General features: G+C 40.2%; 1 protein-coding gene across 1 annotated transcript in view; it reads right to left on the reverse strand.

The window, feature by feature from the left end:
* Positions 1 to 21,967, reverse strand: part of GALNTL6 (polypeptide N-acetylgalactosaminyltransferase like 6) — a 565,706-nt gene that overhangs the window by 24,631 nt on the left and 519,108 nt on the right. The window contains exon 8 of the mRNA XM_068403801.1: positions 9,490 to 9,597. Within this exon, the coding sequence (XP_068259902.1) occupies positions 9,490 to 9,597 (108 nt within the window). The remainder of the gene's footprint in view (positions 1 to 9,489; positions 9,598 to 21,967) is intronic.

Consider the following 21,967-nt stretch of genomic DNA (forward strand, 5'->3'; position numbering starts at 1 on the left):
TTAAGAGTAGGCTCTGCTGGAGTTTTCTCTTTAGTTATTTGGCTATGCTAAAAGTACTGCATTCTGCTTCAGATGATCTAACTGAATAAACCAGGAGTCCAACAGAAATGTTGATATTATACCTGGTCACTAGCTCAAAATTCTCATTCACCAGCTAAAACCTCTCTGTTTTCCAGTGAGTTCTTTCTCTCTGTTTGTTTTCTGTGTGTGTGTAAAGCCACTAGAACATTGCATTAAAAAAATACAGTTCTTCCCACCATTCCCCAAGTATTAGGTAAGACACTTCAGACAAATCTTTTTAAAATTCTGTTCCCAGTTCTTCCAAGTCCATTCTCTCCATCATATGCTAAAAATCCTCCCAAATCTTGCCAGATCCTGTAATTAACCTATATATTATCTTAGCATGTTTATACATTGCTGTCATAAACTGAAGTCTTATGAGGTGGCCCTTTGAATTTCAATAGGTTCCCTTTTAAAAACATAAACTCTTGATTTGCTAGCTCTAAATCTCCAGACTGTTTATGAACATAACTGCAAAGAACTCTCTGTCCTGGAGTAGTGGAAAGCTCTTCCTGAAGTTGCCAGTTACCAGGAAGCAAGCACTCAGGATCTAAACACTTTAGTTTTAAAAAGAGGTTTGTTGACTTCAGTTAGCATGAGCTTCTTAGCCTTATTATCACTATGCAAGCTCAGTAATCATGACACATCCTTTTAACATAATCGTGTACAGACTAGTAGTAAAACTTCAGATTGCAGTTAATCTCCATACTTGAATTGAATGCAGTCAGGTAGAGCTGCTGTCCCGAAAGCTAGTCTGGTGCAACCTTGCACAATAAAGGCAAACATCATTTACATTCCTATTTTGAACATGCCAACCTAGCATGTTCCTGGAGCAAAAGTTCAGGCTGCCCAAGATGAGATGAGTGAGCTCTCGTAAGCTGAAGATCCCCGTTTTGTGGCTGTCTAACAGCGTGAAAATTTGCCCTATGTGAAAAACCTCCTAGGAACATAAGTCTTCTCTGCAAATTACATCAGTGAGCTGCTGGTCTTTTACTCACCTGATCACAACAGAAAGGTAGAGGAGCACAACCAAAATGAGAGTGCTCATCTCAGAACACTTTAAGGCCTACCGATCAAGTGACTTACTGTAAGGTAAGGATGTGATTTCAGGTCCTTTATGAGTCTCCCGAAGTTGCCTTTCCCACAATCTGGGTAAATATCTGACATGGTGGAGAAAGGAGGATGGTCACTTCCTCCCTGCCTGAGTCTTAGGTGAGGCCAGACACAATGTGAGCATGCCAACACATTAAGGCCCACAAGTGGGAATGGTTATGAATAGCTACCAAATCTTGATAGAGTCTAACTGTAAAATAGGTGCTAAGCAGTTTGACTTTGTTAGGACTTTACCGTGTGTGTGTGTGTGTGTGTGTACACTGCTGCAGAACGTACAGGTCAAAGGAGCCTAACAGATTAGGTGGCATTTTGTGAATGTCTTATAGCATCGTTTAAGCACTCCAGTCTCACCATGAAGCTAATCTACAGCGAATTTGTAACAAACAAAATAAGAGTTAGATTTGAATCTTCTTCATTTCTGTCTCTCTTTGCTTAATCTTCTAAAGAAAACTCCTTTAAATACCAGTTTCTCAAATGGCATTGAATATCTTTATCAATCTTATCAATAAGAAGAATCAGTTTTAGGATATCTTTGTGGTAGATCACACTTGCTTGGATTCAATCTGAACACCTCATCTAAATGCATACAGAAAGGAAAAATGAAACATGTTTCTACAGCTTGGTTGTCAAATTCATTGCAAGGCTACAGTTGTCCAGATTGGTTAAGAAGGAAAAATAAAAATTAAATAGGAGCAATTAAATGAAGATCAATTCAATATTGATCAGTTACATGAATTAACACACACTGTAAGGAAGTCACAGAGACTCTAGACAGACATCTGAGCAGTTTCTCAGGACCTATCCATGACAGACCAATGATAATTTGTTCTCTCTCTCATCACTTTCCGTGAAAAATTTCTGTATGAGAATAAATAAGGCCCAATGATATTTCAGTAGATGCATATTTCTGTATGTAAGGTTATGACAGCTGTCACCAAGAAGCTGAGATGCATACAAAAGTGACTCATCAGCTGTCAGCAGTTGTCCATGTGCACATTCTGGATATAATTAAGTTTTGTGTCACTGTTACAATTTTACTCTCTGGTAAATCCTTTACCATCAAGCTTACATTTGGACAATTTTTCTTTAAGTTTGTATGAACTCACGCATTTAAGACTGTGACTTTGTTTTGTATTTTCACTCAGCAATAGTCTACAAGACAGTAAGTTACAATGCCACTGATAGCTGGACTTAAAGAGTTCAAATCAACTTGACTGGAGAAAGAGAGAGATAAATGAGGAATTCTCTCTTGAAAAAAAAATTTCATGGACCATTTTGTCCCTTTCACTTTCTTCGGTGAGTGGGGAAGATACATCTCTCTGACCACACGACTGTCCCTTCTTTTTAAGTGTGTAAGATCATCCGTCGTTTTCAAGAGTCATGATATTACTCAAATAAACCCAGGGAGAAGAAAGTAGACGCTGGCCATGAGAATGGAAAAACAGAGTAAGGCAGGGAAACGTCAAAGGACAGATTCATAATTATTCCCTCTAAGCAAGGTTTAACTAGATCGATCCCTAGTACAAGAGGGGTAGTTCCACATTTCATAACTGTGCCTGGTGTGCTGGCTTGCAGTGACAGCACTGATAAGAGAGCTACCTGGCTGTACGCTATTCCGCACGGCGAGCCTGCACAACTCCATCCTCTAGCTACATCTTTTCGAACTGACATTCTAGATACAGCAGTTAAATTAATATAACAATGTAATTTCTGTTTTCAGTTTCTCCAGATGTTCTAAAGTAGATTTTTGTTATCTGGTGGCACTAAAGCAGCACAATGGTTTTATTATTTGTTTCATTTCACCTGCATAACCTGTTTTTTCCACTTTTGTGCCTATCTTACTGTTTGCATGAAACCAACTCTGACCCTAATCCACAGACTTTACTTTTGTCAATATTAAACTACTACAGGAACATCTGGATCCTGTAACGAGTTCCTGTTCTCCTACATTTAATCTGAATATTTTCCAGGAAGCTGGATGTCACCAGCTGGCGCAGTCTTATTTGTCATGATAGTCATTTCTCTCATCAGCCAGGGCGTCAAAAATCACTTTGAATTACACCAATCAAATATGAATCACCACAGCACGTCTAAGGCCTGACTGTATTTCAGTTGTGAAATATAAGAGAGGATATGACTATTTATTTGCTAAAAATAACACAACAGTCTCTGCAACAACTGACATATGAATCTATTTTCCTTCCTAATAAAATTCCAGTGTGGTTATTTTCACTCAACCTACATAATTTTCCTAATTTAAATGGTTTTTATTGTTTGTTTTGTGAAGAACAGTGTTGTTGCTACTTCAAAATGGGTGCCCTCTTTACTTCTGGAAGCAGTTGTATTTCATTTGGCTGGAAATAATATACAATTTGTTTTACATAAAATGTATTTAACAAGTGCATTGGGATCCATCCAGCCAAGACAACTACACTTTATGTTCCTCTGGAATAGGGGTAGAATAATGTCACAATCAATCATTACGAAGGAGGAGAACAAAGTATGACTGGAGGAGCCCATCCAACAAGTATGGATTAATGTGACAGAGGCAGCAGGGTACAAAACTCCAAAGCATTCACAAGGAGAAAAACAGTGCCCTCAATTTCATGCAAAGGTCCTTCCTTTAGTGTTAGAACACAATCATATCTCATTTCTGTGTATTTCTACAGTGAAAGCACAATAAAACATTTCCTGGACACTAATTACAGCTTTGTGATCTTCAGGTCGCAATATCTAAGCTCCCCACACCAGTTAAGTCTAAATGGGGGTTTTCATCCCTTTCCCCTTCTTGCCTAACTCCCTTTTAACTTAGGCAGTGCTAGTGCTTGTCAATCTTTCCCTCTCTTGGGCTCTCGGGTATCTTATTTTGGTCCTTTACATTTGACTGTGTTTAAAACTTAACTGTGTTTCATTCCAGCAATGGTTTGTATTTGTGTAAAAAATCCCAGCCAAATAAAGAGATGTCTGCAGGCATAAAAGAAATGCTTCTCCATGGAAGACAGTATGCTAACTAGGTGACAAAGCTGGTGGTGTATATAAATAAATCTTGTGAAAGTTAGCACAGCTGGCAAAGAAGCAAAAGACTATTTATTCTCAGCCTGTAGTCTGCAAGTACCTAGAACTGAAATTCCACAGGTGTCATCTGAAAACAGCCAGAATTTCGTTCTCTCTATAAAGGTTTGCATCTCCACTGCAAAAAAAAAAAAGATCTACACATTGGAAAAAAGTGAAAAAAAGCCAAAAAACCATCCTGCTGACTAAAGGCTACATCTCTGCTCAGTGGCTCACTTGAAGCCAGCCTGCAGGGCTTGGAGGGCAGGGATGGGCATGGTCCCTGTGGGGATGCTGCCTGCCCCCAGCTCTGCGGTGCAGGTCCCTGCAGGCTGGCTGTAGGGGAGCTGCGGAAAGCAGAGTGACAGTGTAACAACATCTCTGCAAATTTGTTGGCTACTGCCATGCTCGCTTTACTCCGTGAGCACATACAAACCATAGCCCACCCCTGCAGCTAGGCCTGGAAGAGAGTTCAGGGGTTTGATTCCAAATACATTTCTTTAGCCACGTAACTTGGGTGCCAGTGCTAGTCTATTGAACAAATCCTGGAAAGTAGCTACCACCACTTTGTTGTTGCTGTTTTCCAGAAATGTCTAGTTCTCCATCTTCTTTGTATTTTGGATAGTTAAACTACCTGTCGTGTTGCATTTATTATCTTAAAAGCAAAACTTCTATTCCAATTGGAGAAAATATAAAAAATTAGCGTTAAAAAAAATTACTTTGACTTCCTTGTGTTCAAGGATTAGAAGATACTAATTTGAACTTTTTCTTTGATAAGTGCTCTGTTTGAGATCCTGGTTTAATTAATTTTACTGATGAATTTATAAATCTGTTAAATGAAAAAATGTTAGAATGGAAAATTAAAACTTGTGTTGTATAATCATAATCATTACCATATTTTATAACTATGCTGTTGCAAGAAGGTAACTGTTGCTTGATTCCTAAATAATTTGCTTATTCTCAGCTGACGTTTCAGCACTTACTGTGACTGCTGAATCATAACTGACTTTGTGCTACAGAGATGATTGCAAAAGTGCCAGCAGTGCTCCCTTAGCAGCATGCCACATCTATCAGTTTGCACTCTGGTCACGAGAAAACATAGCCATTACCTAACTGATTCTCCTCGTATCTTTAACTTGCCTAGAAACCAAAAAGAAAATGTTCATGGACTGCTTTAAGAAAACCCCAAACAATATTTGCAGCTTGGGGAGAAAAAAAAAGGTCATAATATTAAAGGAAGTTCTGTCAAAAATGCAAATGTGTTCACAGCACCAGATGGTATAGCTACAGTAATTTTCTTTAAAGATCCCTTTCAAAACCACAGAAAAGGCTGAGCAAATGGTTCAGGTGGGAATCTGAACCCACCTTTATCAGCTGAGCTCCTGAATCCAAACTGGTGCAAGTCCCAGTTCAGTGACACTGTGTCATGAGGCAAATGTCATCGTGCTTGTGCCTGCTGGGTCAGAGGATCACTGTGCTCTGGGATCCCACGTCCTGGTGTGCAGGGAGGAATTCAACTTAAGGTTAGGATTCACCACACTGCTGGGTTAGCATCCAAACTTGAACTTCACTGGGATTGCCCTTCCCTTCAGAAAGGCCTAATGCTCTAATGTTCTGTAGTTAATGCTAAAATGCTGTGTAAAATACCTGCAAACGAAAAAAATTTCTGTAGATATATTTTGAAATTCTGAGTTCATCTCTGCATATCCTATGGAACAGTGAACTTTTATTGATAAATTCCTTATGGCTTTTATAGAATCATGAATAGAAAAAAAATCCCCCCCAACTAGGAAACTAAAATAAATAATAAACTGGGATATACCTACAAGAAATTGCTAATAATATTTTTAAGTCTAATTTCATAGGTAACTGGCTAAAAGGAAATGGCTTAGCTAGAATTGTTAAAAATGAAGCAACAGCCAAGAATACCACAAAGCATCTAAAATAATCCAGTAAAACAACTCAAAAGTTTTTAATAGGGCAACACCTTGCATAGTTTAAGATTTGGGGATTCGCTCTCTCTATATGCTTTACCTAAAACAAACAGGCAAAATTGGTTTTTAGTCACTGCAGTTCTGTGCAGAGGTTGACAGGTTTGAAATGAATGAATAATTATGTGGTGCTTCCATATTATACTGTGGAATCAGTGTTGACATCTGCATGTCCATTAATCTTGCTTTATGTGCAATTATGTGTAAATGGGACACTGACTGCATTTGGCAAGCAGCAACTTCTTAAGACATCTCCAGACAACTATATTCAGCTTTTTTATTATCTGCATTTGATTGCCACAATCTGTTTTATAAATCTACGACGTATGTTTACAGCTTGCTTTACTTTTGTTCTGTACCACCAAACAGCTTTACTGACAGAGCATTTCATATGCGGATGCTTTTCAATTTATGGGGTATGTGTCAGCAAAAAATACGCATAGGCCTTGCAAGTCTTGAGTGACAGATAAGAAGGTAAGAAATATGATATGAAGGACATAGAAAATTGATGTCACGATACATGCTATTGTGCATGGTGCACTTATGGTTATTTAGTGATGGGGAGGCAGAACAGAGTTTTTGACAAGTCTCTCATTTAATAAAGCATATGTGATCGTGATGCCAAGTCACAGCTCTTTGAAAAGACCAGTCTATATTGGTCAGGCTTTACGTAGCTAGCTGCAACTGTGTGTTGAAACTTGCTGCTAAAAGATATAGACAAGTGAAATCCCAAGGGAAGGTAAAATGCTCACTTTAAGCATTATTTGTTAAGGGCAAACTTAAGCTGAAACAGCTTGAAAGGAAACCCATGGCATGATTTGGGCTACACCTGAGTTCGTCTAGAAGTTCTGTCCTCTTCCTAACTCCAGACTCCATATCCCTTGTGCTGCTGCTGTGGGATAGGATGGGAAAATCTGTCATTCTTTAACGCAGTATCTGCACAAGGGGAAATTCTCCCTTGATTAATGAAGGGGCTCTTGCAATCATTTGCAATCTTGCAATCATTACAATCACAGTCAGGCTTCCTAGAGCTTATTCCTTTGTGAACTGCATCTCCAGCATCCTCCTTAGCAGAAGACGGAAGAGGATTTAGTAAAGACCTTTGTGGAAACTACTTAGTAGTGAAAAGTATTGCTTTTGACAGCAGGGATAATACTTCCAGATATTCTTGAGTATGCTATTCATTATATTCTTGAACTAGAGGGAAGTTTTAGATGAAATACTCATAAAGGGTAGACTATAATCTTTGGAGGATACAATATAATATTTGGAGGATAATGCAAAGACAGCTGAAATATCCAGGCTACTTCTGTTCATACTCCCCTAGTAATATTTTGGCTAACAGCTCAATTTGGGGCAGTTTATTTGGAACCACAAGTGGTCTGTATCAAAAGGATTGACATACTGAAGATGAATATGTCCTTGCTTTTCCTTTTCTGGCTTGGATGAAAGAAAGAGAATATTTTTAGCCTTGAAACTACACACAATTTGATGAGTTAGGGACGAAACTCTCCTCCTTGGCTAGTTATTGAGATAGCCCCAAATACTAAAATGTACAGAAGATCTTGTGCTCTTGGCAGCCTTGATGCAATGTATCCTAACAGCAATGTTTTGGTTTAGAATATTGTACTGGAAAGAAGACAGTAAATTTTCTTTCAGTGCTAAATATATGCCAGAAATTTACCTAAGCATCATGTTTTGGACCCTCACAACACAGAAGAAACTATCCATTATTTGAATGGGAAGGATAAGACCCACCCTTATCAGCACACTAGATCTTTTCCCACAAGATACAGGGCAGTCACTCTGTTCATGGGCAAAGATTTCATTTTTATAACTGGGAAATTTCTTTTGTAATATTTCAGAAGTGATTTATTGAAATCAAGCTAGAATAAATAGTACAGGAAGGCTGCAGGCTGTGGCTACATGATGGCTGTAAGTACTCACAGTGCCTCCATGAAAGCTAGTTGAGTGTTGAACTGTACAAGATGTTAATAGTCCAAACAGAAATCATTGTATTTTGCTCCTACAGATAATGCATGAGACAGCATATTCTCTAATGAGATACTTTGCACTGTAATAGAGAAAAAGAGACTGAGGTTTGGATTTCTTATTGCAAGTTGTGTGTGATTTTTGCAGGGGATACCATAAACGAAGCAGTTTATTTCAGCCAGTGCAAAAATCTGGATGGGGAAACTCTGAGACTACACAGAGCTATATTGGGGGAAGATTTTAATCTCACGATTTAGTCAATATACTTCTTATCACCACCACTAACACCACCACTAATCCCATTACTGTACTGTGTCTCACTGTCTGCACGGATGCTCTTTTAAGGCAAATCCTTCTCTCTGTCTAGCCAGATGCCAGGCAGGCAGCACAGGCGGCCTCTTTCCTCTGCTGCAGTTACTACAGCAAACCTTGTCCTGTGGTGCTGAAACCAAGAATATCTCCCCCTTAAAGCAAGAAATTTATTATTTTATTCATACCACATTTTCATTATTAAGAAAAAATATGATTCATAAAATATTACCCTATGGCAATATGCAGACCTTAATATTAATACCGTTTTATTAAAAAAAATCCTCTAAAACAGAAAAGATCAAACTCAAGCACGAATAAATAGTAGTATCTGCCTGGAAGCTACATCTGTGCCCTTTGTCTCCCATCTTTTGACATCCCTTGAACATCTCCAGAAAGTTATAGAACATTTTCTCTTGAGCAAAAAACCCCTCATGGATATGGATGTGTGAAGTAGTCTTTGAGAAATGTCTAGAGGTCTCATAATTTCTCACTCACACGGCTCCAAGCTGGCTGTATTCCACAGCCAGGTTTTACGCAATAATTAGACAGTCACTAAAATCATTGTTACTCTGTTCTTTTGCCTCAGAAAATGTTCCTTTCGCGAGATTCTGCCTGTTCTGCTGACTGATAAGAAAATGTGCATTCAAATTGGTCCTGCTTGTAAAAACTATGACTGACAACACTGTCCAATTTGAGAACCATAAGCCTTAGGTTATTCCTAGGTTTTTTTGAATCAGCATGAAATGTGCTTCTGTGCTGAAATGTCCAACCCTGTATTTTTAAGCTTTCATTTTGTTCCGGGCAATCTTATCTCTGGAAGGCAGCATAACTGCAGCAATTGCACATCTCATTTCAGAAAAATAAAGAAACATCCATTTTCCGTTTTAATGGTTTACTGGAAACTAGTTCACGGGGAATGAAGAGACTGATGATGAACGAAAATGAAAAACAGCGAGACCCAATGACTCACCCGTGCTAGGCTGGTTCCAGAAGGGACTTTATATGGGACATACTTCCTGTAGATATGCCCAACTCGAGAGCATGGAACATCAAACATGCCACCTCCGCACATCCACACCTGGAAAGGAGACAGAAAGCAAATGAAAGAATGATTCCTGGAAACAAATTGGGCAAAGAAGGCATTTTATGTAAGGGGTGTGTGAAAATGACACATTGTTCTGTACTGACCCCTGCCACAGTCATAGAGGTGGCCTTCTCTGCATGCTGAATAGCTGGAATTAGGTAACATGGCAGACTCTCCTATCTGAAATCGGACCATACAAAAGCAGAGTATGTTCAAAATAAAATCATAAAACATATTTAGAATATCTACCAATGGTCCTCCTCCTGCAACACAACCAAGATATTAGTGTGTCTGTTTAAAACTTACAGAACCAAAATTTCCAAAGGCAGCTATGTGAGTAAAGCAAGCCATCAATCAGAAGTAATTTTTGTTTTTTCCAAAACACCCGGCTTATATTTTGCTTTGAATAGTGACTACAGAGCTCAAATACTAAGATGCTCTTAATTTTGTAAAGAAAAAGGAACAAAAATCAATTTCCTTCTGATCAAATTTATGTAGGCAGAGAAAGAAGATCACGCTGCTAGATTTCACCATGAATACTTTAATACTGAAACAGACCGAACCATCTAGAGTACACAGGTTTGGTGCTTCAGGCCTGAGCAACCTCAGTCAACGTTGATGGGAGCTGCAAGTACTTCATGGCTTTAGAAATCAAGCTGTATCCTGATGGGCAGTAAGTATGAAATTCTTCACGATTCTTTACCTAGCATAACCAGTTTTTATCCAGTGTACATGAGAGCAAAGTTGTGTGTCACGTCTGAGCAGCTATGGCAATCACGCCAGTAACACCTATGGGCATGGTTTTCTATGCTCTGGCAAGGCAGAGCCACTAAACTCCAACATGGCTATTGGATGACTTATGTAGCATACTGACAACATTCATAACTTTCTGATTTCAAATATGGCAATTTGACTTTGCAAATCAGGGAAATGGAAAACAATAGCGAAACCACCCCCCATAATCCCCAAGCAGAACTCTTTAAGTATCCTAAAACCAACCACACAGCAAGAGTTTAAAATTAATTTAGAGTGAAAACACTGGTATTATAAAAATTATTTTCTAATTCTAGCAAAAAATTTTTTTTGTTCCCCACAAATATTAGAACAGAATGGCTGTATTCCAGGTAAGGGACACTTGTGGTCTCAGCTTTCAGCCTTTAGACTGAAAACAAAAAAAAAACACAACCCCCTCCCAACCCATTTTAAAAGAAAACCACACCAAAGCTGAGAAAGAGAAATGGCTTGTCCTTTCCATGTCTCTTTATGTGGACATATATAAAGATGCTTCACGAAACACCACCATGAATCTGGATAAGAATTTAGGTCCATGCATTACATATATGAAGGAATTTTATCTGTATTTGATGCACTCTGGAGCGAAGTAGTGTGAAATAAGTTTGTGACTGAGACTAAAGCAGAGCAGAACATAGACAACTGAAAAGTTTCATCAACAATTTCCGTACAGAAAGGAATTAATCCAGAAGTCGATATGCTCTGAATTAAAACAACAGTAACCAAACCTTAAAAAAAAGATATCGGAAAATATGATGCGATCACAAATACTTGACGTTCTTCAAAAAGCCTGCAGAGAATGTGCATCTCTACATTTCTTTTACCATACATTTCTCATTCCATCTCTTTTGTCCTGCCCACCAGCTGGGCTGTAGCTACTGGCTTTTTGAAATCACAGGAAAACAAAATGATTAATTCCATTCATTTAAAACAATAGAGAAAATGGGCAAGAGTTTGGCCTCTTTCGCTGTGCTTGCCTGTTTGTGTTACAGTGGGTATATCTGCTTGGTCCTGGCAGTGTGGCTGTGAGCTTGGGACTAGATTTTAGTAATCTGAACATGCAGATGCTAAACACTGCAATATGGGATGATTTGGTGCTTGAGCGTGGCTTAAAGCACTTGCTGAAGGTAGCACAATGGAATTCAGCCCCTGAGACTGACTGTGCTATTGATACTGTGAATGGAGAAAACAGGAGGTTTCGAGTGAAGGCTTGAATTGCAAAGTGATTTAGGAAGCTGCTTCTCCTGGGTCATTTGTGTATTAGCCCTTACAGTATGTTAGCTCTTAGCTATGGCATCCAGCTGCCACCTGGTAATGAAATGTTCAAGGATCTACACCACATTACAGGATAAACCTATGTACACTAGTGTAAGTGGTTAAGGAAGGTTTGAAACCATCGAAGGTGGGGCAAGATCAGGCCACCGGATCAGGATGAGGAGGGTGATGAGGCCTTCTACAGGCAGCTGAGAGCAGTCTCGCAATTACAGGGCCTGGTTGTTGTGGGGGATTTCAACTACCCTGATATTTCCTGGGAGGCCTACTCAGCCAGCCATCCTCAGTCCAGGAGGTTCCTCCAGTGCATTGATGATAACTTTCTGATGCAAATGGTGGATGAGCCAACTAGGAGAGGAGTGCTGCTGGATCTTATCCTCACTAACCAGGAGGGTCTGGTTGAAGCGGTGAAGGTTGAGGGCAGCCTTGGCTGTAGTGACCATGAGATGGTAGAGTTCAGGATCTCATGTGGCAGGAACAGAATAGCTAGCAGAATCACAACCCTGGGCTTCAGGAGGGCCAACTTTGGCCTTTTCAAGCAATTGCTAGGGGAAATCCCATGGGACAGGGTACTAGAAGGTAAGGGGGCCCAAGATAGTTGGTTAGCATTCAAGGACTGCTTCTTCCGAGCTCAAGATCAGAGCATCCCAGCAGGTAGGAAGTCAAGGAAGGGTACCAGGAGACCTGCATGGTTGAACAGGGAACTGCTGGGCAAACTCAAGTGGAAGAAGAGGGTGTACAGATCATGGAAGGAGGGGCTGGCCACTTGGGAGGAATATAAGTCTGTTGTCAGAGGATGTAGGGAGGCAACTAGGAAAGCTAAGGCCTCCTTGGAATTAAACCTTGCAAGAGAGGTCAAGGACAACAGAAAGGGCTTCTTCAAATACATTGCAGGTAAAGCCAACACTAGAGGCAATGTAGGCCCACTGATGAATGAGGTGGGGGTCCTGGAGACAGAGGATAAAAAGAAGGCGGAGTTACTGAATGCCTTCTTTGCCTCTGTCTATACTGCTGGAGGCTGTCCTGAGGAGCCCCGCACCCCTGAGGCCCCAGCAGAAGTCAGGATAGAGGAGGAATCTGTCTTGGTAGATGAGGGCTGGGTCAGGGACCAATTAAGCAATCTGGACGTCCATAAATCCATGGGCCCTGATGGGATGCACCCGCGGGTGCTGAGGGAGCTGGCGGAAGTCATTGCTAGGCCACTCTCCATCATCTTTGCTAAGTCGTGGGCAACGGGAGAGGTGCCTGAGGACTGGAGGAAAGCGAATGTCACTCCAGTCTTCAAAAAGGGCAAGAAGGAGGACCCGGGTAACTATAGACCGGTCAGCCTCACCTCATCCCCGGAAAGGTGATGGAGCAACTTGTCCTTGGTGCTGTCTCTAGGCACATCAAGGATAGGGGGATCATTAGGGGCACTCAACATGGCTTCACCAAGGGGAAGTCATGCTTAACCAACTTGATAGCCTTTTATGAGGACGTAACCCGGTGGATAGATGATGGTAAAGCTGTGGATGTGGTCTATCTCGATTTCAGTAAAGCGTTTGACACGGTCTCCCACAGCATCCTCACAGCTAAACTGAGGAAGTGTGGTCTGGATGATTGGGTAGTGAGGTGGATTGTGAACTGGCTGAAGGAAAGAAGCCAGAGAGTGGTGGTCAATGGGACAGAGTCCAGTTGGAGGCCGGTGTCTAGCGGAGTCCCTCAAGGGTCGGTACTGGGACCAGTTCTATTCAATATATTCATTAATGACTTGGATGAGGGAATAGAGTGCACTGTCAGCAAGTTTGCTGATGACACAAAACTGGGAGGAGTGGCTGACACACCAGAAGGCTGCGCAGCCATTCAGAGAGACCTAGACAGGCTGGAGAGTTGGGCGGGGAGAAATTTAATGAAATATAACAAGGGCAAGTGTAGAGTCCTGCATCTGGGCAAGAACAACCCCATGTACCAGTACAAGTTGGGGACAGACCTGTTGGAGAGCAGCGTAGGGGAAAGGGACTTGGGGGTCCTAGTGGACAGCAGGATGACCATGAGCCAGCAGTGTGCCCTTGTGGCCAAGAAGGCCAATGGCATCCTGGGCTGTATTAGAAGGGGTGTGGTTAGCAGGTCGAGAGAGGTTCTCCTCCCCCTCTACTCTGCCCTGGTGAGGCCGCATCTGGAATATTGTGTCCAGTTCTGGGCCCCTCAGTTCAAGAAGGACAGGGAACTGCTAGAGAGAGTCCAGCGCAGAGCCACGAAGATGATTAAGGGAGTGGAACATCTCCCTTATGAGGAGAGGCTGAGGGAGCTGGGTCTCTTTAGCTTAGAGAAGAGGAGACTGAGGGGTGACCTCATTAATGTTTATAAATATGTAAAGGGCAAGTGTCATGAGGATGGAGCCAGGCTCTTCTCAGTGACATCCCTTGACAGGACAAGGGGCAATGGGTGCAAGCTGGAGCACAGGAGGTTCCACATAAATATGAGGAAAAACTTCTTTACGGTGAGGGTGACCGAACACTGGAACAGGCTGCCCAGAGAGGTTGTGGAGTCTCCTTCTCTGGAGACATTCAAAACCTGCCTGGACACGTTCCTGTGTGATATGGTCTAGGCAATCCTGCTCCGGCAGGGGGATTGGACTAGATGACCTTTCGAGGTCCCTTCCAATCCCTAACATTCTGTGATTCTGTGAAGATGACATGCTTGGCTTTGTCCTGAAATTCCAAGGACACCTGGGCACAGTCAAGCACAGCTGAGAGCTACTTGGGAAGCTGCTACTTACCACCTCCCAAAACAGTTAGTTAACTCTTAACTAAGGCACAGGAGCTCTGGATAGGTGCTTGTGGTGCACTCTAGCTTCTCAGAATAGGAGACAAATTTTGCAGATTAGTGGCACAGGGTAATAAAGGCAGCTGTCCTGGGCATCACTCTGCTGAAGCATGTATGTTGACAGAATGAAGAGTATTTCAGTACCTATTTCTGTGGTGAGGATGTCCTGTCTGGTCTCCTAGTGAGTACTGTCCTTCTCAGGGAGGAAATTTATGGGTGGGTTGGAAATGGAGACCCAAATGAGAGCTTCGCCTCCATGCCAAAATAGCTCATTGCAGCCCAGAGCAGCCTTGATATGCCATGCAGACATGATCATTATTTTCTTTTCAAAAACATTTTGTAAAATTTACTTCCTAAAGAAAACCTTGAAATCCTCACCTGTTTAATCCCATGTCACCTAATTCACTAAAAACATGTTCATAAACATATTCAAAATCATAAAAATGATAACGTTAAAATAAGGTGGCAAATGCCACCATTTAAAAAAAGTTATTCACCTTTCTGCCAATACTTTGTCTGTATATTATGCATTTGTAGCAGAAATCTCTCTGTGGCTGTCTTCAAACAACCCAGTGCACCAATGAAAGTGCAGACCTATATTTACTATTAGTCTTTTTTTTTAAATTAAGGTGTTATTTCAAAAGTTAGACAAGGTATTACAGTGATTAATCAAGGTTTCTTAGCCTTCAAAGAGCGGACAGCATAGCAGTTAGACAAAGGTCAGCCACAGAACAAATTTAAAAGACAAGAAAGCAGAAATATATATATATAGAGGCCAGTATTACTTTAACTCAGACAATGAGTGCGGAAGTAGACATATATTGTATTTCCTCTGAAGCAGTAGGATATCACTAAAAGAAATATGAAAAGAAAAGGAGAAAAGGAATTAGAAAAAACCTGTCAGGTATGCTGAGGCAATAATAAGTGGGAGGAAATAACACTTTGTGTTAGGCTTATGTTTGATATATATAAAACTTGAAGATGCTGGGCTGCACCTGAGGTGCGCTGTGCAGGGTAATTGAAATGAATCTTGGGCTCCCTTGAAGGACATTTAGCAGCTGTTTCTGTTCAGCTTTCAGCTTCAGAATGATTTTAAAAACATTTTTTATATTTTCCTGGGAAGATCAATCTGGCAACTTTGTCTTTAAAATGTGCATTTTTATGTCACCTGCACTAAATGCAAGAAATTGGAGAATGACTTCTCTGTTAAATATTACAGACCTCCAGTGTACCATGAAAGGAATTCAGGTGGTGTGGGACATTTGGTGAAATGATATCACAACACCGATGCCTCTCTGTTTATCTAAGGAGCAAGCAATGAAACTCTCGAGATTGCTAATGTCTCCTTCTTACAAAAGCAATGAATCTGGTCTGCAGCTGAGGTATAAAAACCAAAGACAAAACCAAAACAATGCAATTTCAGCTTGGAAAGATCAAAAGAAGACTAGTTTATGTGTCAACTATATACTATATCACATTTATCTTTATATAGCTCCTTCCAACAGAATGTTGCAAAACACTTTACAGGGGTGGTTGAAAGCAAACGGCAAGCATTTATGCAAGCTTTAAAAGAGATTAAGCTGTGGTTATGTGGCTTTATTCTTGACTGGAGCTTAGATGTCACAGATGCATTTTTTGGCTCTGCTGTACAGCTCTTGCGGGATTTTGGGTGAATCACCCTCTTTTCACATCACTAATTTGTCTTTAAAATTGAATTCTGCTTGCTCTTATGGGTTTTCTTCCCCTGCCTTATCTGTCTAGTTTGTGAGTGATCCAGCCTGGGCACTGTCTGGAAAATGTAAATACTGTGCATATGAAAACAAGACTCCATTCCATATGCTACACTGTAATCGTAATTACTGCAGTAAGAGACTCATGATTTTTGAGCAGTGGAGGATGTGTTGCTGTGGAACAGGAACACAAACATACAGCAGATTATGTAAAAGATTGAGGAGGGACTGAATGGATTTTGGATCAGGCTTCAAAACTTAATTGAGAAATATACTGCTGCTGAGAGTCAGTAGAAAGACAGACAACCGCAAGAGACACTGAAATGGGTGGAAAAAACAAACACTAAACTGGTGGGAGAGGAATATAGAGTATGCCATGCAAAGCTGTCAGCTTGGTGCTCTGAGCACCAAGAAGTGTTCAGAAGTGCAAGAAGTATAGACTACAAACAGGAGAAATGTATTACCACAATAGGGCTGAAAAAGTACTAGAAAATAAGAATATAAAACCTCTATAGGATTTTTCACTCACTCTTCCTGAAATATAAGCCCAAAGACCAGATTTAGCAGTTGTAGAAAAGGAGAAGGAAGAATACTTTCCTGGGAACTTTTCCATGTAGTGAAAATGTTCAGCTAAATGCAAGAAAAAATTGAAAAATAGGATCACTGACTGCAAAACTGCAGTCAATGGGTTCACAAACAGCAAAACCATTTACTTGTGGTACAGTGGGATTTCCTGTCAGGGATATTAGAGCTGTATCGTGTAAACTGGAAATTGATGGTTGTGGATATTTCAACAATACCCACTGGCACCTCTGAAGTGATGAGAAAAGTGGCAATATTCCATGTTTGTCAGTTCTTCATATAGATTACAACTGCATTGACAAGTGGTAATGCTTCCCCACTCCCTACCTCCTGCCAAGATTGCCAGCAGTGAAGGGAATTGATGATGATGATGATAAAGAAAAGGATTAATGAACTTGGAGGTATGTGTTGGAAAACAGGGATGAAGAGAATCTGGAAGATGTGTTGGCATGGATAAGGATAAAACTTTAGATATAGGTGACTACCTGCAAAGAGGCTCGGGTATCACCATTAGCGTTTTTGTTAAGGTGTGATTTATGACGCCTAAGGAACATCCAGCGTAAAAGATCTTCAGCAAACACAGGAAATTAGTATCTTTCACTGCTCTATATTTTGGAGATTACTACATAAACTGTGCCTTTCTAACAGATTTAAATTTAGGATTTCCTAAATAGAGGCTTCCCTGGTTATTGAGAAGAGATGCTATTAATCAGGTCAGTTCCAGTGCTTTGCCAGCTTTCACAAGTCTAGCACATGCTGAACAGCATCGTCAGCAAGATATCATACATCTTTTTAATTAAAAAATTGATCCCGAGGTTATGCTGCCAAAAAATTAAAATGCTGCACATTATTTCTTATGTAAAAATTAATCTAAGAAACTATTTAATGAAGAGGTCATATTTTGAAACACGGGTTGTGGCTGCCTCACCATCCATTGAATGTGTGTGAGCTCTGATTTGGAAACAGCAGTTAATCAGCACGGCACCCAGTGCTGCGCTTGCTGCTGTCCTCTGCAGCAATATTAGCAAGTAAGAAATGAACAAAAGGAAATATGTTGGCTTTTGTAGTTGAGGAAATAAAGGTCAAGCAAATTTTTAAGCAGTAGCTATTTTTTTTTTTTAACCTGTCTCTGTGTTCCTGACAACTAAGCACCTGGAACAGTCGTGCCTGAAGTTTGAGGAAGTTTCTTTTCCTGCTATGGCACAATTCCAAATGTCACAGAAACATTATAAAGTGTTCTGTATTTTGGAGAAACACTGAATTACACTGCAGTAAATCTATATTCACTGCAGGTTCACTCTCTGTAGTATCTTTCTTTTTCCATCAAACAACCCCCCCCCCCCGCTCCAAGCACACACAAACATATATTTTTTGCTCACACCACCCACCTTCTGTCCCTGTGTAATGAGATAATGCAACCTCCCCCACAGAAAAAGACTTCTGGTTAGGGCTCTGCTCTGCACTGAAGCCTGGTGTCTCTCACCCCAGGTCGCATCTAGTGAAAGAGCTAGTGTGAAACATCAAAATCGACACTTGCCCTCCAAGCTTCCCAGCCTGAGTACCTTTTCTAATTCTGGTTCGACCTCTTCTTCTCAGGAACAAGATTGAGACTCCCCAGGCAACCACTTGTCCTGCTAATCTAATTTTTAACCAGTCCTTGAACTCTCTCTTAGTGTCTTGAACTCATAAAGCAATATGGCTTTGCTATTATTGGCGATTCCTTTGAGCTTGCATGATGGCCCTTGATCCAGCACCAGACTTTAATTCATTGCGTGTCTGGGGTTTGCAAAGCACAGTAGAAGATTACAGTGAGCAGAGCAGAGTAGCTGATATTAAGTGCATGATGAAGCAGCTAATAATTTTGTAAGTCAGAGGACTTTAGACAAACTATTTCATTGAGTAGCACAGATCTAGCCATCACACTTTTCTGAAAGCTCCAATTTCTCTGACTCTCTAAGCCCACACTTTGCACTCATGGCTTCCCACCTGATTTGTAGCAAACACTCCTGTAATGTGAGTTGTGTGGATGGCTGTGGATGTCTCTGGTACAGTAATGCAGAGCGTTTTGGTCAAGAAGATGCATTTCCTTAATAGGATATTGACTATCAAGTAATCCTTTCCCCTTGGCATGCAAATGTTTCTGTGGGGTGAAGTTTCATTCCAACATATAGGAAATTTTTCTCCAAATAAAATTAGGCCAGAGAATATAAAACATATACTGTTTCATAAACATGATTCCATATTTGCCAGCAGTGAATTTGGACATATAAACATGATATTTGACACACGCATTTATCAAAAATCTTCTTTAACATACCTGTAAGCTTAACTTTGCATCAAAACATTAGTGGTGCTAACTAGATACATATGCCACAGCTTGTCTATTCTATAGTACCTGGACCTACTGTTAAAAGGTTCAGCAGAAGAGTTACAGTAGTCTGTTCCATGGACTTTAAAATGCATCACTGAGTAGGGGACCAGAAACAATCTGTGAACACTCCTCACTCCAGCTCACAGAGCAGGGCAACCAGTTCAAGATGAACCAGACACTACTTCATTTCAGGGAGCACATGACACCTCTTGGTCTGGCATGCACCCCCTCATAATTACATCACTGTATTTGAATGAGCCACAAGAATTTCCAGTCTGACACTGGGAAGGTTGTGTCATCAGCATGGTCTCTGTGTATAGTAGCTAGGTTGTTTACTTATTTACCATCACATAGCAGCTTCTGTACAAATGAATCTCAAAGTTAAAAACAAGATGATATATGAAGGTAAAAGGAAAACGTTGTCTGTCACTGAGGTTAAAGATCAGCCTGAAACAGTCCTCGAAATACGAACTTCGCACAATTACGAGATATTTCAAATCAGCTGCTTTTTACAACTTTTTAATGAAAACCACTCATGTTTTTACAAAATATTAAGAATTAATGGAGTCAAAGAAGAAATGAGTGAGAACAGTTAAATGTCTGGTGGTTAGACCTGTTCTTGAGCCAGTATACTCCAAATAATTATTTACAAGCAAAATACTATTAATGTGAGGGCACCCACCCTATGACACTTCCACAGGCCAGAGATGTGGACACTAAGGAAAGCTAAGATGTAATTTCAGACCCACTCAAGCAGCCGAGGAAACTGAACCAGGCTGGTTGTCTGGCTTTTTCATTGACTTTCTGAATAACAGAGAGATGGCAAGTCCACCATCATCCCAAGTTTTGTGAATAAAGCTGGTAAATTAAACTGTCTGGTTAACTTGTCCTCATTTAAACAAGTTTTAAGATGACTGAATCTATAGCTACAGTAGAAACTGTTGAAGCAGAAACCTTTCCCAGGCTGATATTGGTGATTCTGATATAATAAAAACTAGTCCTTTCTGTTTCTCCTTCCCGCCTCCGTGATTTTTCTCCCATTATTTGTCATTCCAAACAAAATAGCAGTCGTCTTTTTAAAACATACATCTGTTAAGTTCTTCCAATAGAAAGTTCTTGCTATTTGGCAATCATTTCTAAAGAGTATTTTTTCCTTCTTTTAACACTAATAAGAAAGGACAGGGACCCTAAGGTAGTATATACTAATGAGATGAATCAGGAGATACGACTGCAATGACACCCAGTGTGACACAGCTGCCTCCAAAAAAAAAAAATCTATCAGTTGAGCAAAACACACTGGACAATCTAGTATCTCAATTTCCAGTACTGTTACTATGGTTTCTATACAAAGACTGGAGAGCATTACAAGTATATTCTTTGTGATGACAAATAAAAGGAATATTTGAAATAGGATAATAAAATCTTGGGTGACCTGTCAGAGACCGTTGTGACAGCTACTAGTGACTACTTACATTTGCCTCTGAAGCAACCTAAATGGACAGAAGGGAAATCAATATGTTCTAAATACACTGTCTAGCTATGGGCTTTCCTCTGCCTTCCTGTTTTATTTTGGTGGGGTATAAAAATGATTCGGAGAAACATGAGAGAAGCACAGTTAATACAAATCATTTTGCTGTTTTTGATAACTCCTGTAAAGACAGCCTGGCAGTCCAGTGTCGAGTCACACTGTATGTTTTGTTCCACAGAATGGTCTCAGCTCTATTCTTTTAATCGCTGTTGAAACTCAGATACAGCAAGATGTATGATATTAGTCATGGCTGACATACTAAATTTATTTACTGAGCTTTACACTGTCAGAGTTTGGAAGTAGGTTGGAAAGATCCTGAAGCTAAACATGAACTCTAATTTCAGTTCCAAGCTTTATCCAAATATGCTTGACTCAATGAAAATCTTTGCATGTAGAGTTCTTATGGTTTTGGGTATACTGGAATATAATAAAATTAATTTTCAAAATTCGACATGTTAGTCCTCATCAGAATAATGCAAATACCTACTTTACATGTGGAAAGTAACAAGACTTTCAACTTGACATGTAAAAGCCAAGTAACTGATTTTAATACACATGTTGACATAGAGGATATGGGGATATACCATGGCTGGTTGTACATAACCTGAGCGCTTGAAAACTCCCCATATATTTTGTCATTATAATTATTCAAATGCAACTAAAAAATCATCTGATTCTGAAAATTTGGCCAGTAGGTAACAGCTCATAGTAGCTGAGCTCATCTAGTGATTCACTGCTACTGAAAGGGGTCCTTCTTCCTATGACTTTCTCTTTCCATTTCCACTCATTTCTCTGAGCTGACTCCAGGGGAGCCTACCCCAAGAGCTGATCAAACTTGTTGATCTGTGTGGAAAATTATACAATTTTCTTTTTTCTAGATTAGTTCTCTCTTGGCTTATTGAGCTGAGCTCAACACTTAAGCATGAGGTAAATGCAGTATCTGAGAGAAGGCAAGTGGAGAAGACTTGACAAAAGGAGCAAGGTAGAACTTAATCATTCTTTGATGGTGGTAAGCTACCAGATTTTCAGAGGGAACTGAACTCAGTGTGATTTTTGTATGGCTTCTGGAGCATATGTTTATGGCACAGATCTCTGTGAAATTAGGGAAATTCCTAAAGGAAAAAATTAGTATTGTACTAAATTAATTTTAGTTAAGAGACAAAAGCTAGTATGAATGAAAGCATTATGATCACAAAGTATATGAGAAATGAAAATCCATAGGTGTAAGAACGAGTCTTGTACCAAACAAGTAAGGAAGTATCGTATATGGTGACTTGATGACTT

Source organism: Nyctibius grandis, chromosome 6, assembly GCF_013368605.1.
Source record: "Nyctibius grandis isolate bNycGra1 chromosome 6, bNycGra1.pri, whole genome shotgun sequence".
Classification (NCBI taxonomy): Eukaryota; Metazoa; Chordata; class Aves; order Nyctibiiformes; family Nyctibiidae; genus Nyctibius; species Nyctibius grandis.